A 19,550-nucleotide genomic window follows, 5' to 3' on the forward strand; every position below is an offset into this window, starting at 1 on the left:
GTTCTGATCTCCGGAACAAACTGACACTTCAGCTGAGCCCTTCTATTTAACGCGCCCCACTCAGACGGTCCCACTCGCCCTCGGTTTTTAAGCAAATGCTAATTTACCGTCTCTGAAAGAAGTAAAACTCAATTGTCTTTCTCAATGTGCCAATTTATATGTAAAGTAGCTTCTGTGAGAAAAACACTAGACATCTAGTTGTCGGCACTAGATATAAAAATGTTTACGGTGCCTTTGTGATCACACATAAATAGCTCTGCCTTGCAGAGTCAATGTTTTTGGAATTCATGCTGCATTTCAGAGAAAACGCTCGCTACCAGATTTGTACAAAGGGTGTCCTGCTCTGCTGAAAAATCCTTGCTGCTTCATGATTGGTCCCAAAGGCAGTTTCTTGTTGTGGGAAAAAGCTTGCGCTGATTACAAAGGAAACAGCAGTAAAACGGGTCCCTCTTCATTGACTGCAATGGTCAGGAATGGTCTTTTTGCCAACAGAATTTGATCACGTTCTCAGGACGGACACAACCCCACTCCCTACACAGCGATGAACACTGCTACACTAAATGACGGAGTCTTTGGCCAAGACAGATGCAGTCCACACCATCTACACAGACTGTGTCAGTCTACACCGTCGCAATCTAGGAGGGTGATGTCACTTCTGTAACTCCATCACTGCACTGAGCCCTGTTAGGTCAAAATAGACTTAATTAACCATTATATTCACAGGCACCAAACTGAAGTCCATGGCACACACATATATAATAAATAATTATTTTGCATCATGGCCTTTGGATAATGAATGTCTTGATTTTCTCAAATGGAACTCACTTACAAAGACAAGAACACACAGCTTGGCTTGCACATGTACAGTAATAACCTAAAACAAAAACTCGCAGCAAAACGAGGTCTCAAATCCTGAGCCCCACCTGGGTTTAAACGACATCTCTCCTTCTTGTCAGGTCACCTTCTTGGTCTCAGTACAAAAATAGAAATACAAACGCACACGTATCAACGAGGACAGATGATATTTGCATGATTTTCTACTGCAGTCGTCAGGTGAAAGAAATAAAAGCCCATACTTTATTGCAAGCCTCCCTACTGGTTCAACTTTTAAAGGCACTCTTCTAAGAGTAGACTGAGCTCCATGATCGCGGGATCAAGCCAGGATCGTATCCCTACACAACTTGGAGCAATTCCCCGAGGGAAGAGGAGGATCAGACAGCCAGAGCTTTCTCATCACCCAGCGTAAAAACACTTCTTTCTTCCCGTGTCGCCTTCTGTATCTACGCGTGATATCGCCACTTGCTTTGCCAGCTGTAATTGACATAATTAGGTGTCATCGGAAGCAGTGTGAGACAGGGCTGTTAGAGAGTCAGACCACTGCTGAGGGACAGTTCTGAGCTTCAGAAGGCAAAGCCCGATCTCATCTGTCATGTTTCCGGCTAACTGAAAATGTCATTTTAGCTCTTGCATTTCCATAAGTAGCATTTTTTAGCGGTAATGTGTCTAAACTTTCTGTAATCAGCTGCAAACTCGCGCCGTCCCAGAGTACAGAGCTCAACTGGAGCGTGATCACTGCACGTGTTCATCAGAGTTCCCTGCGCCACTGTGTCCTGTCCTCGCGCTGGCAGGGGGTGGGGTGCGAAATCAAAAACACCATCGCCATCCCACCGTGAAAAACATGTGCAGTGAGGAAAATAATGAAAGTGAAATAAAAACAGACAAACACATACTGCGCACATCACTAGATAAACAGACTGAATGAGAGGATATAATTTACACAGAAAACTTTAAAATTCTTCCGGTAAGGTTTTTCTAGTTTTCAGGCACTAGGTTTTGAGAAAAGCTACTGAATTAATAATAATATTAATTGCTTACACTTATATAGTGCTGTTCTGGAAACTGTACTCAAAGCACTTTACAGGTAATGGGGATCCCCTCCACCACCACCAGTGTGCAGCCCCACCTGGGTGATGCGCCAGTCCTCTCCCCACACACCAGCTCTCAGTGGGGAGGAGAGCAGAGGGATGAAGCCAGTTCAGAGATGGGGATTATTAGGAGGCCATGATTGGTAAGGGCCATTAGGAGATTTGGCCAGGACACCAGGGATATACCCCTACTCTTTCTGAGAAATGCCCCAGGATTTTTAATGACCACAGAGAGTCAGGACCTCGGTTTTACATCTCATCCGAAGGACGGCGCCTGTTTACAGTATAGTGTCTCCATCGCTATACTGGGGCATTAGGACTCACACAGACCGCAGGGTGAGCACCCCCTGCTGGCCCCACTAACACCTCTTCCAGCAGCAACCTTAGTTTTTCCCAGGAGGTCTCCCCTCCAAGTACTGACCAGGCTCACACTGCTGGGCTTCAGTGGGCTGCCAGCTGGGAGTTGCAGGGTGATATGGCTGCTGGCTTAATTACTGATCTATTTTCTTATTTCATTTGAAGACAGAGTTCCGGCTAAGCCGATCAAGATTGGAATTCTGGATTGTTTTAGAACGCTTGTGTTCAATGTCACATTTACATGCATTAACTATTTTAAAGTTGCGTGTTCAGCGAGTGGGAAAATGTGAACAATGTGCTGGTAAAAAGTCCCAATTACCGTAAATCAAGAGAGAAGATGGCCTGGAAGAAGATTTTTGATTTGTTATTTTTCCAGCCCCAGCAGTCTAAGAACAGCAGCAGATTATAAACAAGGTCTGTTTTTTTTTTCTTATCTGGATGATGAACAGCCCAATTAATGAAAGGAAGCCCAGTGGTTTCAGCTGCTGCCGTCTTTAACACTTGGGAAAGCAGGGAGGTGGGGTTCAGATCGGCTCACGCTGGGGGGACGATAGGAGCCTGTAAGAAGAGCCAGGATGAGCCTGACATTCACCTGAAGAAAAAACCACATCTATACTCCGAGGAGCAGGTTGAGCTTAGAGAACAAGGAGAAAGCGCCTTAATCACACAAATATCCCTGCAGCTCGCTCTCTGGAGGAAAGGGATGTGTAGCTTTTACTTTCGCGAAGGGTGGTGTCGGCCACCAGAGAGCTATTTTAAACCCAGTACCATAAAATAATTCATTCAGCTGCACCGTTTCTTTCCTGCTAATGTCCCTGCTGAGCTGCTCGGATTAAAGCAGGCAGTGTCTTGGAAGCTGCCCGGTTTTACAGTGACGCGGTTTCTGTGAGGTGAAGGAAAGGCATTTATTCTCATTATGGGCCTTCGATATATCACGTTCCCCAATGTCCTGCTTACAGAGAAATTCTTAGTCTAATGTATCTCTGAACTTTGCTTTTTACTTTGACTTAAAGCAGAAGCCCCACGGAACACAGGTAAGATGTGTGGCCCATAACCCAGAGGTCGACAGATCGAAACCATGCTCTGCTATCTGCTTCGGGGCGGCACTGTGGCTCAGGATCTGTGCCTGTGGCTGGAAGATTGGTTCGTATCCCGCGGCCTGCAGAGGAATCCTACTCCGTTGGGCCCCTGAGCAAGGCCCTTAACCCCCAACTGCTCCAGGGGCGCCATATAAATGGCTGACCCTGCACTCTGACCCCAAGCTTCTCTCCCTGTCTGTGTGTCTCATGGAGAGCAAGCTGGGGTCTGTGAAAAAAAAATTCCTAATGCAAGAAATTGTATAGGGCCAATAAAGTGATCTTATCTCTTATCTTATCTTAGGTGTATAGATTTTCACCATCAGACCCTGAGCGAAACAGCAGCTCTCTTCAGGCTAACACTGTTTGGAAGCACTAGAGAATGGACCACATCCTTTGAGGATCCCACAGTGGCTGTAGGTCCGTCTGGCCTGCATGAGCTTCCAAGTGACATACACACCCAGGAAAACACCTGAGGTGACCAGTTAATCCTAATTAACAGGAAGGATTAACTTTTAACTGGGCTAGGTGACCTCCTCTTATTTGTAAACTTTCTTCTATTCCTAATCCTTGGGTTATGGGAGCGTGGAACATGCTGCCCAGTCATGTTGTTGAAGCCGATACCCTGGTTTCTTCCTTTCAAGCTGGATGAGACTCTGAGATTAATTTGCTACTTACTGCTAAACAGGCCAGACGGACCTAACAGTCTCCTCTCATGTGCAGGTTTTCTGATGGTCCAAGGGGGGATTGTTTTTGGGATCCAATGAGGGTGGTTGGAAATTGGGGTTGTTCTATGGGGTGCTGGTGTTTTGTGTCATTTTATTTAGTCAGGAAGGAAATGGAAGTGTCGACACTCCCAGGAGTGTTCTGGGGTCCTTCATCAGCTCTGCAAGGAGGCTGGACGTCTGTCCTACTACAGTGGGGTTGGTGCTTATTTGGGCTGCGTGAATGGGAACAGGCCACGTGTCTGTGACCCAGAGTTTGAATCCCGGGTCCAACTGCACAAGGCTACGTGCCTTTTTCCCCCACAAAACGCTGGTTAGAGATCAATCCCCCAACAGATGAATGGATTGACGCAAATCCCTGGCTCGAGCGCTTCAGAGACTTGAGTTGCTGCCACTGCTGCTGTTGATATCGATCAGTTATCTGTCTGCATCACTATTTCAAGGGCACAAGGCAGCAGGGTCCTGGGGGCCTCTGTGCACAAGGAGTGGAAAGGGCAGCGTGCTTTTAGCAACCCGAAATCACCAGTTCGATCTGTGTGCTGTGTTGCATCAGGAGTCTGCACTCACAGACCCGCAGCTTTTGGCTTATTCTCAGAGCCAAGAGACATCTGTCACGATCAGAATCCCTCCTCTTAAGGAGGCTCTGGCTCTTTCACATGCTGCTGATTACGTGCACCTGCCCCCAATCCTGCCCCTCCTTATTTAAGCGGGCGCTCTCGTTACTCCCAGCTCTGCATTGGAAGACGGACGCCCGGAGTCCCACCTACCATCAAGTCGCCCTACATCCGCAGCTTGAGGGCATTAGCCTCCTATCCTTGAGCCAGCTGATTCCGGGGTTCGGAGCGCCTGGCCTCGTCATCCTGGTTTTATTTCCCTGTCCCTGTACCGGATCCCGTTCCGGTTTTTAACTTTGTCTTGTTTTCGGCACGGATGGGTCTCTCGGATTAGAACTTTGGATTTCGCCCCGGATTTCCCCCAGGACTCTCTCGGACTTCTTTGCCATGGGCACACCCCCCTGTCTGTCGACCCCTCCTGATCCTCGTCGTCTCCTCCCCGTTGTCCTACTCCACTCGCTTCTGGATGATACCGTCTGCATAGGGTCCAGAACTACGCAACGTGATCCCAAGATCCCAATCAACCTGGCTGTGTCAAGCCTAAAGCAGCCCCCCTGGGCAAGCAGGCCCATTTCTTCCACTGGTTTTCCTGAGAAGCAGTTAGAAAGATGCAGCCAGTCATTCAAAGCAGGCAGGGCCGCTGTGGGCTAATTCCAATCCTGAGCGAAGGGGGGCCTAACAGATTCACTGACTTTCCCCTTGTGCTTTTCAGACCAGTCTTGTGCATTGCTTCAGATGTTCAAGGATCAAACAAGCTTAACCTTCCCAAACACTTCAACTACTCAGTGTAGCAGTACCAGCGTTAGGATAATAGATAGCGCATTTTAAAGTAGCATGAAGACTCGTCTACTTGCAGAGTATAGAACAACACAAAAGTCTTGAAAGTCTGGATTATTAAGATGTCACAGGAATGGGCAGCTCAAAAACTACAGAGAACTCTGGGTTTTAATTCCTGCTCTGATCCTAATTACTTAATTGAACCGGTTGAACAAGAGGACAAATTTCAATTTTTAATTGAAAAATACCTGCATGGCCCTTGAAGACTGGTGCTGCGAAGCAATTTCCTTCCCATTGCCCTTGTGTGTGAGCGCATGACAAAACAGTGTTTGACACCTCTGACCTTCGGTCGTCTCTTTAATCTTGATTCAACTCTGACGTTTCCCAGGTTGTGATCACTATACTGAATAAGCACAATCACACACACGTACTGTATCTGCTCCAACACCCAGGCAGCCTTTTTATTCTTTCATTCTTCTGCACACAGAGGTCAACTGGCTGGCCATGACACACAGCCGACTTGAAAATAAAGCAGAAAAGCAGGGGGTGTTTGGAAGCAGCCCACAGACCGAGACAGGGTAAAAGGAATTTAAGCAATTTGTTCAATTAATTAATTTATTCCATTAAGTGTCTCTGTGGTCTTCGCCTGCACATCTGGTACCAGAAACTGTTTTCTTGATTTCTTTGGGAACCACAGGGGACAAATCTACAGTCAGTCCCTTCCTCTATTTCCGTGGTTTCTGAAAACTGTCTCACAACTGAGAGGCAGTTAGCTGTGGAAATTAGTTCCCGCAACTTTGAGCTTGTATTAATAAATCATAAATACTGTACAGATGAGAAAATAAGATAACTTGCTTGTAACTCCTTAACACAGCCAGTCGTGTATGTCATTTGCAGCAGCGACAAGCAGGAGAATTCAGTGCAAGTCTGTTATCTATTACATATACAAGTATAAAAGTAATCCATTACAGTTAAATGTTACTTGCGTAAGAGATCACACTTTTAAATGAATAAGAGTTTGGAGGAAAATGCCTTTATGACATCATGTGTTACTTTGCATACCAGAAATACACACACTACAGAGATCATAGTAACTGCTGTTTTTTTACAAATTATTTTACCCAACTTCTTGTTAGTTTTAAAATGTAATCCTTTGCTTGAACAATTTGTCACTGTACTGGAGTACATTTTTCATGTAACCTCCCCCAACATTGAATGTAGAACCACATAAAGACGTAAGAAGGATTACAGGAACTGTATATGATAGTGGAACAATTAACAAGCTATTAATAATCAAACGCACATTTACATGGTTAGGTGAGAACAATCTACCTTTCTTAATAACATGTAAATAATAATTAGGAAAGATCCTTGGTTACCAAATTAATATCACTTCATTAATTATCTGTTAATATACTCCTGGTAATAAAGTCACACAATTCTATTCTGATGACCCTAATCTGAAGTTTCAGTGACACAGTCACAGACAATGTACACAGAAATACAATCTAAATATACACTTGCGGAGAACCTCCACATTTCAACAACAAAGCTTTCAAAGAATAAGGAGCATTAAAGTGCTCAAATGCAAACAATTTCAGAATTAAAATGGGTAAAAATGTTTGGTAAATTGTCTGGCTTGTTTTGCATCTGCACATACTATCGTGGCCTTGAGGTTTATGGAGGGGAGTGTCCTGGGGGTGTGTTAGCTGGGCCCTCTCTTCGGCGAAGTGTGGATAATGAGTCTCTTGGGGCAGCGGTTATATCCAATAAAGGAAATTATTTCAACAAACCCAGCAGTGGCTCAGTAAATGCGGAAAACAGCGGGAGAACTCTGCAGATGGACATTAGCACTCCAGATGTTAGCCAGTCGTCCTTGAGGAGACCAGTGGAGAGCTGTGTGGGCAGTACTGCCAGGCTGTACAGATGTGCCCAGTGTGGAAGGCCAGAACAGCACAGCGGGGCACTTACAGTACCTGCAAACAACCCTCCTGTAAATTACAGCCAACCTGAGTGCCACTGCATTGCAGAGTATCTTAAAACTCATTAAAGCCACAAAAGAGGTAAATGGGCACAGTATTCCAAGTCTTTTTTTTGCAAACTAACCAAAGACAATGAATTCGAAACACGGCCATATCTAAACCTTTCAACCTATGGAGGGGGCAACTAAAGAGTTTTTTAACTCCTTTTTCCCCACATCTCTACACATGTGCCAAAGTCTTGTTCCAGATGTCCACTACCCTTTGTATAAAGAAGGGCTACATTTAGAAATTTGATATGGGACCTCAGTTTCATCTTGCGTCAGTTAAAAGCACTTTCTAATCAGTGCATTGATGGATTTCAGTGTTGCAGTGCGTCCTTACAATAATACACACAAAAATACATGATGCCAAAATAACACGCAAGCATTTTTGACTTGTTCTTTCCTATGGTTGTGTGGAAGGTGTGATTCAAGCTGTAATCAAAACAGAAAGAACAAAGTAGGGCCCTGCTGTTCAGCGTTCATGGAATTGATGGATTACAGGAAAACAGCTAAATTTCCCCTTGATACAAAGTTTGCTTTTCCTGCACTGCTGTACAGAACAAAACCAGTGATATTTTAACCATCTGAGTACCTCGTTCAACTGTTCAGCCCTAAGATGGTGGTTCTGGTCTCAACTACTTTCCCCCAGGAAGTGAACGGGGAATGACCTGTCGACCTTAGTCACCTGACACTTTGAAGGGAGACAAATGGTCAGTTGATGAGGAAGTTATAATAATAATTCCTTACACATATACGGCGCTTTTCTGGACGCTCCACTCAAAGCACTTTACAGGTAATGGGGATCCCCTCCACCACCACCAGTGTGCAGCCCCACCTGGATGATGCGATGGCAGCCAGAGTGCGCCAGTACTCTCCCCACACACCAGCTCTCAGTGGGGAGGAGAGCAGAGTGATGAAGCCAGTTCAGAGATGGGGATTATTAGGAGGCCATGATGGGTAAAGGCCAGGGGGAGATTTGACCAGAACACCGAGGTAACACCATTACTCTTTTCAAGAATAACTCTTTGGGATTTTAAATGACCACAGAGCATCAGGATCTTGGTTTTATGTCTCATCCGAAGAACAGCACCATTTTACAGTACAGTGTCTACGTCACTATACTGGGGCATTAGGATCCACACTGACTGTAGGGTGAGCGCCCCTTACTGGCCCCACTAACATCTCTTCCAACAGCCGCCTAAGCTTTCCTAGGAGTCTCCCACCCAGGTACTGGCCAAGCTTACACCTGCTGAGCTTAAGTGGACTGCGAGCTGGGAGTTGCATGATGATATGACTGCTGGAACAAGGAAGCTCCCACTGCAGCACTGCTGAGAGATAACCACAACTGTCACTTGCATCTATCCAGAGACCCTCATCTCCCAGTGATGATCAGCAGCATGGAGCTGTGGCCATGGGTTCAAGCCCTGGGTGCAGTGCTGCTGTAGCTCCCTTAAGCCAGGCGTAAGACCAGTAATGAGCTGATTTATAATGTGCTCAAATGGATATTATTATCAATGAAAATTCATCAGATGGCTGATCTGGTTAAAGACTTTTATTTTTTACCACTAAAACTCCATTAATATTGCGTGATTCATACATGATTTGTATTTTCTTAAAAACGTTTATTTTTTACCAATCTCTGTGCAGAGGTTTTCTCAGTTCCAGTTGTTTTAGATGAACCATTTTCCTTCTCACACGAACAGTGATGCACTCCCACCTACACATCCTTATCCCTGCGCTTCCCACACCCTTAGAGCCCTTTATAATCCCAGCTGCAAACTGTCTCCAAAATATACAATAGTACATGTCTGCTCACTGGACTCGGAGCCCTAAATGCCACACGTGGTCCCACAGATGCTAGACACAGACCAGGTCTGGTGAGTAGGGCGCATAACTCACTCTTATACAGTAAGAAAGCTGCTGTTGCACGAGCAGCGTGAGGATGTGGGTTCAAGTCAAGTCACCATCAGTCACTCGTGCAATGGGACCCCCCTGCTGAGATCACCATCATCACACTTGGAACTGCCCACGATTTGGGCAGTAGTTACACAGCAACTAAGACGTCACTCTGCAGGTCTGTGCCATACTGGCTGATGTCCATGATGAGTAAACAACAACTGCTTCAGTCGTCACTACGGAGAGCTTGATTCCAGTGCTGGCGAGTCCACCCAAGGGGACTCTGTCCGGCCTCCAACATACCGATGGCCCAAGTGCGTTTCGTCTTGATCAGACGCACATGTTGGGTCCACTAATGGGGTGGCTCAGTGTTTGTGCAAGACTCCAAAACTCTCACGTGCGGATCAGTCAGTCACGAATGATCAAATGAACGAAAGGACATTGAATTAATCCCAGAATCCATGTTTTTCATTTTCTGCAGGCATCCGTGCAGAAACAGAGCGACGCGTGTCTTTTGATTTCCCTTCAGTAGAAGATCCCCATGGCCTATAGGGAAGTGACTGTGAAAATGAGAAATGGGACTGTGTGTGGAAACAGAGAGAAACAGAAGTGAGACTAAATGCAGTCAGATTTCCACAGCTTTTATTTATTGAGCCCATCTGTGAAGCCTGAGTCTAACTGCTGTTGAAATGACTGAATGGGACTTGGGCAATGCTCAGATACTGGCGACAGAATGGGCAAGTTGGACCAAACAGCCTTGTTTTTTTTGAAAGCTCTCTAATTTTCTTGAAAACACAGAACAATATGCAGGCGGAATTGTTGCGAAAACAGTTTCCCACAGAAGAAGGAAAGTGCAGCCATGAAAATTGATTTATTCGCGAACCGAAGATACCGTCTTTGGCGAAGGCTGGCGACTATGTGCCGTATTAAAAGCAAGTGAGTAAGAAATCCGAGAGGAGCAACGATATGGACGTAGAACAAGAAAGGAAACTCATTCTCCCCAGAGATGCACAGGGCTCTGTCTGAAAATATGTTTTGAGAACATCAGCACCAACCATAAGGCAGATCATGCTGTGAGGGAATAATTCATTTCCTCCCCTCCCAACTGATTGACCAACCATGTGGGTAACACGAGCAATATATAATTTTCTTCTCAGTGATAACAGCCACTCTGTTAGTGTGCAATGATAGAAAAGAATAAGACAGTCAACTACATGGCACATGAGACTGCCATTGTGATGCCCAAGAGGAAGGAAACAGAATGTCTTCAAAATTGACTAGATAAGGAGAGTTTTTCAGCACTCTAGCAGCACAGTATTCATCCCTATGCACTGATAATATTTCACATAATTTCACTGTAAATCCAACTCATGAACTATATGGGATTCTAGCAGTACTTTCTTTAGAGTCTCGCATGACTCAGGGTTAGAATGGAGTTGCTCCAAAGCGAAGGAACTGAAGGGCGACACACACTCGGCTTTGAGGAGCGGAGGCAGGAACAGTGTCCAATGATACCCCACAAACCCAGCTTTTCGAGGTCACGCCTCTGGGCTGGGGTTTCAGCATGCAGAAAAGTGAAAAGGCTCCTGCAGCAAGAGAAAGCCTTGCATTGTCGGAGCTCAGGATCTCTTGTAAAGCACCTTTGGGAGCGTAAGAAAGAAAGCTCCTTCCAAGCTCCGGTTTCGTTCCCTCATGCACATCCACTGACAGAACCACGTCAGAAAAGATATGCGCTGTGACACAGCTGTATGTAAAAAATTCTTGACACACAGCGAGATGGAGAGACAACAGACAGGAGGATGGATTGATGGACTGAAACACTATAGATACAATCTAAATTATCCACGAACAGCAGATCCTTGGCACCCAGCTATTAAACAGCTATCACATCGGCACCCGAAAATCAGAACCCACACTTCCTACAGCGTTTAATCTAATGCCCCACAGCAGGACTGATGGGGGTAGGAGGCAGAAAAGCACAGTGGTGGGTTAATACCACCCCCTTTATCTGAAAAGCACATGTCCCAGGTGGTCGTGGCAACCTTGGGTCTACTACTTAGCCAGCAGCCATATCACTCTGCAACTCACAACTGGCAACTGGCAACAACTGGCAACCCACTGAAGCCCAGCAGTGTGAGCCTGGTCAGTACCTGGAGGGGAGACCTCCTGGGAAAGCTAAGGTTGCTGCTGGAAGAGGTGTTAGTGGGGCCAGCAGGGGGCGCTCACCCTGCAGCCCATGTGTGTCTTAATGCCCCAGTATAGTGACAGCGACGGCGACAAAAAGGCGCCATCCTTCGGATGAGACGTAAAACTGAGGTCCTGACTCTCTGTGGTCATTAAAAATCCCAGGGCGTTTCTCGAAAAGAGTAGGGGTGTAACCCCGGCGTCCTGGCCAAATTTCCCATTGGCCCTTACCAATCATGGCCTCCTAATAATCCCCATCTCTGAACTGGCTTCATCACTCTGCTCTCCTCCCCACTGAGAGCTGATGTCTATGGCGCACTATGGCTGCCGTCGCATCATCCAGGTGGGGCTGCACACTGGTGGTGGTGGAGGGGATCCCCATGACCTGTAAAGTGCTTTGAGTGGAGTGTCCAGAAAAGCGCTATATAAGTGTAAGCAATTATTATTATTAATCATTACTTAAGAATCATAAGGCTATAGGGTGGGATGGAGAGCATTCTTGAGACCCACTGACAGAAAATGCAACCCTCTGCGTTAATGGGGCATTAATTGGAAAAATAATAACGGACTCCTGTGGTCTAAAAGCATGAGCAGGTAGCCTTTGCTTCTCCTCTCCATCCGGCCAAAGGAATTTAGTTCTGCCAGGTCTTTAATTAATCTTAATAACATTCAATTAAGTCATTAAGGAACCAGATGTAACCAAATACTGTGCAGTGAAGTATGTAGGCCTTCCTTAAATATACTGTACAGTATCTGGCTTCACGGATTTAGGTGGATGCTGCACATTGGTGGTGGAGGGGATCCCCATTACCTGTAAAGCGCTTTGAGTGGAGTGTCCAGAAAAGCGCTATATAAGTGTAAGCAATTATTATTAATTATTATTATTATTTATAGCTGTCCTTTAAAAATGAAGCTCTTATTGTTTCACAGTAGGGAGTGCTGATTTCCCAGTATTAAAAAGAAACTTAACAACATTAAACATGATTAGAAACAAACCCAGACCAAATACAGAAAAAGATGACTTCACTTCAGTCTGTTTTCTTTCAGTACAATCTGTTACTATTGACTTTTGAAGCCAACACCTGGCCAGTCAGTCATTGTAAAGTTCAGCATTCCCTCAAGGATCTAAAAGAACAGCTCAGACATTTAGTGTTCAGGCACCTTCAGATATTTGTCCGGCCTGCTAATTTACTTTGTTCTCACTCACTCTTTTCACCCACTCCACAGCTTGTGCAGATCAGTTCAATCCAATACAGGTTTTATTATGCCCTGGGGAAAATTCCTTTTACAGCCAAGTCCAATACAACAAAACAACAGGGAAGACAAACATTACCAGCAGAGAAGACAGTACAGCAGTGGTACAGGAGATAAAGAGAGTTACTTCACGCTGTTTGAGAGTGAGATTGTAGTGGGGAAGAAAGTTTTCCTGAGGCTGTTACTTTTACACCTGGGGACACAAAGGCGTCTCCCAGATTGGAGAAGTATAAATTCTCAATGGAGGGAGTGAGACACACTCTCCGTAATGCTCTTGGCCATTACAAGCCCTAACCCTCCTCAGACCAGCTGAGTCTTTAACTGACTTTATCCCCCTATAGGGCGGAGCGGTGGCTCTGTGGCTCAGGATCTGTGCCTGTGACTGGGAGGTTGCCAGTTCAAATCCTGCGGCCGGCAGAGGAATCCTACTCCGTTGGGCCCCTGAGCAAGGCCCTTAACCCCAACTGCTCCAGGGGCGCCGTACAATGGCAGACCCTGTGCTCTGACCCCCAGCTTCTCTCCCTGTCTGTGTGTCTGTGTCTCCATGGAGAAAAACTGGGGTATGCGAAAAGACGAATTCCTAATGCACGAAATTGTATAGGGCCAATAAAGAAACATTATTATAGATTTCAATTAGATTTCTCTCAAGCAATCGTCTGGTTTAAGCACATTCCCACCTTACTGCTCCGAGAGGCTCTGGGAATGTCGGTCATCCTGGACAGAGCCATTCATTTCCCAAGATTATTTTCTGCAAAATGCATCCTGACGCTGTTTAACAAGCATTGTGGATGACTGTGAGATGAATAATGTTTTCCCACCACACTCGCTGCTAACAGTAAGCAGGCGTTCCTTTTGTTGTACTAAATATAGTATAGGCCACAGTTCTATACTGTATATAATATGTAAATGATATATGTATAAATATATTTCCCCGTCTCCAAAGTAAATATGCAAGAATATGAATGATTGAATAAATCTTAAACCCAAGAACATACCCCGTACAAGGAAGATGGTATAATAATAATAATAATAATAATAATAATAACAATAATAATAATAATATGCATCTGGCCTGCATTTATCTCAGAAATACATCAGATCAGTGCAATTGTGGGCTCTTCCAGATATTACACACTTTCTAGTCCCTAAAGAAGGAATCAAACTACACACCCACCTCTAATTAATTACTCTGGGGACGACTTTGTTCTTTCACTGTACCGCTTGCCGAGGCCTGGGACAAGATGAAAGACCTTAAAAATAAATAAATCCTCTTTTCCCCTTCTTCTTCTTCTTATTAAAGCTGTCATCAGCAACAACTGAATCCAACCCCCAAAAAACGCGAAACCTCCAGAACCAATTTTCTTTCCCTTACAAACACCTTAAGTCTGAAGACCAAGCAATTACCAGCAATATGACAGATTTAGTGCCCTGTAAAGCCGTAAATTCACCCCGGCTGTTGGGATTCGGAGAGAAATGCCATGGAGAGATGGGTATAATCCAACACCCTGGCCCCACCCCATCAATTAGAATCCCACAGTGCATCTTGCCCTTTAAAGGGAGACGTTAGAAGGCAAATTGGCGAGAATATACCCCAAGACTGTATCGGCGGCTATCATGAGACAATAGGGTTAAGACAGTTTCACATGGCTTTTTTTCTCATAAACCCCACATCTGGTCTAAAAACTCCTCATTAAACTTGCTCCCTGCCAGGCTGCTCGGAGCTCAGTCAATCATTGCTCCAGGAACTGAGCGCGGATTGAAGACGACATGCTACTGCTCATTTGGCGGATCATTTCAGCGGCAGCCGACGGACTGAAACGTCCGTGTACAGTGATCAGAACGATGATGCCCAATGAAAATTTCATTGACAGAGGGAGGCAGATTCCACTTTGGTAACACAGCCTGAATATAAAACTCCTACAACCTTTTTTTTTTGTTTGCTTTCTTACAGACGGCCGTTTCCTGTCTCTGTTACACGGACTCCTTTTGATCAATCCGCCTGTCTTTCGCTCCCTGCACAGTTTCCATCGGCAGCTTTTTCCTCGCATGCTTGGCATTCTTTAGAGCAGAAAAAAAAACAGAGTAAAAACCCTCCCGATGTTAAGAGACCCTCAGCTGGTCAGACTTTGCCATTTTCCTTCCCACAGAAAGACACCCTGACAGTGAAGAAGTGGAGATTTGAAAGCTGCCTTCAGCCCATGTCCGCAAAGTGACGTAAATAATTCAGCAGGTTAAGAAAGTAACAATGCAGAATTAACTTTGGCTTCACACACTGCTTGCTGCAATTATTTGGAAATAGAACCCATTATCCATATCACCGAGGACCTCACATTGTCTCTCTACGCCACTTGTCTGATTAAGAAAGCGCGATGGTTGAAGATCCCCAGATCCTCACTAACTTTTACAGATGCACTACAGAAAGCACACTGACAGGTTGCATCACAGTGTGGTATGGCAACTGCAGTATTGCTGACCGCAAAGCCCTACAGCGGGTGGTGAAAACTGCTCAGTCCATCGCTGGGGTTGCTCTCCCATCCATCCAGGACATTTATGACAGACGGTTCTTGAGGAAAGCTCTGAGCATCATCAAAGACGCCCCACACCCCAGCTACAGACTGTTTGACCCTCTACCATCTGGAAAACGGTACTGGAGCAACCAGGCCCAGACTACCAGACTCAGAGACAGTTTTGACCCCCGCACTATCAAACCATTCAACTCCCAGCCTCTCTCACCCTCGATCTGAACCCTAATAGTGCCATTTCTCTTTCTCAAATCTCAAACACACTCCCCATAATTTTGAATCCTTTATTTCATTCTGTTGATGTATGATTTTGCACTGTTGTTGTTTTGCACATTGCCTGTTGTCTCTGTCTTTCTTTTCTTACACAATAGTATTGTTGTTTGTTTTGTACTACTTACCATCTGAGAGCTAGCTAAATAGCCTTTCGTTATACCATATACCTGTGCATGAGTATAATGACAATAAACTTGAACTTAAACTTGTGGGTTTTCACCACATACCCCAGTTTCCATCCTCCTTATCAAGCCAGCGTTATTGTCTCCTATTTGTGTGTGTGTGTGTATTTGCCCTGCAATAACTGATGTTCCTTCCCGGGCCTAGTCTCTCATTTCTCGTTTCTAGAATAAGCTGAAAACCACCCTTACTGGGAAAAAGCAGCCTTATCTGATAACTGACACAGTGCTTAACCTTACTGAATACCTTGCAGGTGTATTTTTTCCAATGAAGTGTTTAATTACACAAGATTCTCTAAAACAAACTTCAAATCTGCTTCACACCTCCATACTCAAGACCTACAAACCCCGGCAGCAGTTTCCTTTTAAAAAGAATTAAAAGTCCTTTAAGACGGATATGTTTAATTGAAGATTTAATTGACTTTCGGTTTCTAACATTGTTAAATGGTCATAGCAATTTAATTTGCATGTTCCTCGTAATCTGCGGTCTTTTCTGCTTTCTTGAAGCCTAACTCAGAAAAGTAATTTTACATTTACCCTTTGGAGTCAGAATTAAAGCATAGCTGGGGCTTGATCTTGCAGAGACAAGGAGAAGGCTATAAGCATTTATATGGTTCCTCCAATGCAAATCCTAATATGAAACCCAGAATTACACATTAACTGCCCAAATTGGAATGGAACTCCTTCATTAAGGGCAGTAATTGTTATTAACCTCTGTAGGGCCTATTAACTGGTCACTAAGGAGGAGCTCAGTAGCACACAGACAAGCAGGGAGAGAAATTCCTGGGCGAAGGGTAGGCACAAGACACTGAACACGGATGTCAGAATATAATCTGCCAACAAGTTTTTGTACAATGAGAATCAAGATCCAGTACAAGCCAGGAAAGTTACAAGAGGACAAATGGATCGAAGCCTGATAAGGAACACATAGCGAAAGAGTTTTGTCTTTGCATTATTTGTTTTAAACCAAGCCTCCAAAAGAGAAAAATCCTAGGGCCAGGTCAAATGTATTGTCACCTCAGGCAAAAGTGTATGATTTCCAAAAGTGATTCATATGAAGGGCTACACTATAAAAACAATTTTTGAATACATTACAGGAAACGATATTTTTTTTTCCATTTTCTTTAAACTGTTGTGGTCTCTACACTATATAGAAGACTTTTCCCCTTTTCTTATAAAGTCAATTTAGCAGAAACAATCCCAATATACATATATACCATTATGGAACAGGGGCATGTTTTCAGACATGGTGTTATAATAATAAGTGAAATAAACATGAACGTTTCTTACCTGTTTCCTGCAGAAGTGGACTTCCTGTGACAGGAAGCTGTCACTGCTGAACTTCCAGGCCCTACTTCCTGTTTTATGTCCCACGCAGCTGGGTCACTGGGTTTGACGGCCAGAAAATTCACCCCTTCGTTAAACAGAGCTCTGGAAAGCAAGAGCACAGCACAGAAGCAGAGATTAAAGCCTCAGGGGTATGAAAAACTCAGGTAGCGACATTTCATCTCCACTCCTCTGACGCTGGCTCTTTGACTTCCCATAGTAACTGAGCTCTTAATCGTCTTATTGAACCAATTATGCTTTTTAGTTGATCCAATTTAACACTCAGGATTTAAGCAAAGATGACTTAAAGAGGTCCTGCTTGACTGAGGTGCTCAAGGCGTGGAGCTGGCTGCCTCAGTGTTCAATTAAAAGACAGAACTGAAATGAAAAACACTTTTATAGAGTTAACACATTCAGGTTTGCCCCAGTTTCAGAAGGGCAGTCTAATAGAGCTCATGTAAGGGCTACTGGACACTCTATTGTAAGACAATGGGCAGCGGTCCTGTTAGGTTCTAAAATGTTATTACTTTAGTGTGGTGGAAAAATGATCAGAACTTGATTTGCTCCAGTTTCCCCCTCGCTGGCTGTTGGCCAAGTCATTCCTTTTTCACACAGGGGCAACTCTGCCAGCCCAGACTCTGAACCAGGCAGGTGTGCCAGTGGTGCCTTCTTCCTACATGCTGCTCCCATTCCAATGTGTTGTGCAGCCGAGGGCTGAACACCGAAGGATTCGATCTGATGAACCTGTCCAGAGCCAGACTGTCCTGCCGAGACAGGTGTCCTGCCCGCCGCAGGCTACCTGGCATCATCAGGGAGCAGCTCAGCGAGGGCAGAGTGGGCATGACGCGACCCATCTGTCTTAACAGATTTCCGGGTCCAATTGAGACGGCCAGACCTGTGCTTAGCTGCTAATAAGCTCCGGGGCAAGACAAGTTGCTCCGTGTGGCCTCAGAATTATATCCCAGTTGTCCAAGACAGATGTCTCATCTGGACACACTGGACACAAAGTGCCACCCTGAGGAGCTCTGTACACTGTAGAGCTTGATAGGAGCTTGATAGGAGTGTCTGCGCTGTGCAGGGTTTGTGCTGACCTTAATTAACTCTGGTAAAGGCAGAGGACAGACGCCTGTAGTGTGAACTCTTTTCAGAAAGTGTGTGTGTACTTTCCTGAGCAACTGGACACTGGAATCCATGTTAGGGCTAAAAAATGTTCTTATACCATTCCTGCATTTACATTTACAGTCCTGCATTTAAATATACAGCAGCTACACACCCTTCTCAAAGAAACAGATTTAGGTGCCTAACAGCCCCCAAATCAAGACGCATTAAATCTGAAGTGGTTGCCCTTTATTTAGGCAAATCTTTCACACAACCTCCAAGTGAAAAACAAGAATGCTCCAACATCCTGAAAAGCCACTGCAAACGAAAAGCTCGAAAAAAAAGGTTGGTTGTGTGTGCATCCTGCATGTATGTGTGCCTCTCCTACACGTGACATTTATGGGAACACAAAAGCGTGTTCGGGCGTATAAATCAGCAGGGCTTGTTTCAGAACAAGAGTAGGAAAAAAGACCCATTTGCATTTCTGCTTGGCTCTCCAGGGGGACTTCCATAATGCACTCATTTCAAAACTTGACTAAACTGTGCTGTGACTTTCTGCAGCCCTACAGTACTTTTTTCCCACATTTACTAGCTCATACCAGTTTCCGCTAATACAGCTGTGGCGGACTGCACTATTCTTCACCTTGACGAGACACTTGGGAAGTTTATTAAATGCACAAGTTATTACAAGGTGGCAGCGACCTTGGCAGCAGAGCCAACAACAAGTCCCTCTTCAGACCCATTCAGCTTGTTTATTCTCTTGTAAAAGGACAGGCAGCTGCTCTTCAGCTTTCTCGGTGTGCCCTTCCCGACAGAGAGCACTGCGCTTTTGATTAACGGAGAAAAAGGTAAATTCCTCAAGGCTGCAAGCAGAGGTGTAATTATCCCACATTTCGGTGGATCTCCTGGGTTATGTTAGAGTATTGCAAACCTGTATCGCAGAGCAGGTCTGAACTGTTGGTAATTAGTGTCATGTTATAGCATGTCCTGCAGATTTCAGGAGCTACACTCACAGCTGCTCACAAGCAGGGGAAGAAAGAGCTCCCCAATCAAACCTCTTCTCCATACTTTCAGACAACTGTTACATCTGATCCATTCTCTGTGCTTCCAGTTTTCTCCACTATTTTATATGTTCTTAAACAATCCGCTTTGGGAGAAAATAGCCAAAAGGGCAGTGAAGCGAAAAATCAGAATCAATGAAAGCAGGATTGACTGCACAAAGAATTCTAATAGAAGTATTTTACTTAATAAGAGGCGATTTGTGAGTGCACGCAGTGGGTAACATTAGTTTTCCTTTGGAACAGGCTGCTGCAGGACTGGG

The 19,550-nt window shown here is 44.9% G+C and overlaps 1 protein-coding gene across 1 annotated transcript in view; it reads right to left on the bottom strand.

Moving 5' to 3' along the window:
- Positions 1 to 19,550, bottom strand: part of LOC148641414 (transmembrane protein 132C) — a 192,704-nt gene that overhangs the window by 83,368 nt on the left and 89,786 nt on the right. Inside the window, exon 3 of the mRNA XM_088617766.1 lies at positions 17,096 to 17,236. Coding sequence (XP_088473892.1) covers positions 17,096 to 17,236 — 141 coding nt within the window. The remainder of the gene's footprint in view (positions 1 to 17,095; positions 17,237 to 19,550) is intronic.

Source organism: Lepisosteus platostomus, chromosome 24, assembly GCF_059453375.1.
Source record: "Lepisosteus platostomus isolate fLepPlt1 chromosome 24, fLepPlt1.hap1, whole genome shotgun sequence".
Classification (NCBI taxonomy): Eukaryota; Metazoa; Chordata; class Actinopteri; order Semionotiformes; family Lepisosteidae; genus Lepisosteus; species Lepisosteus platostomus.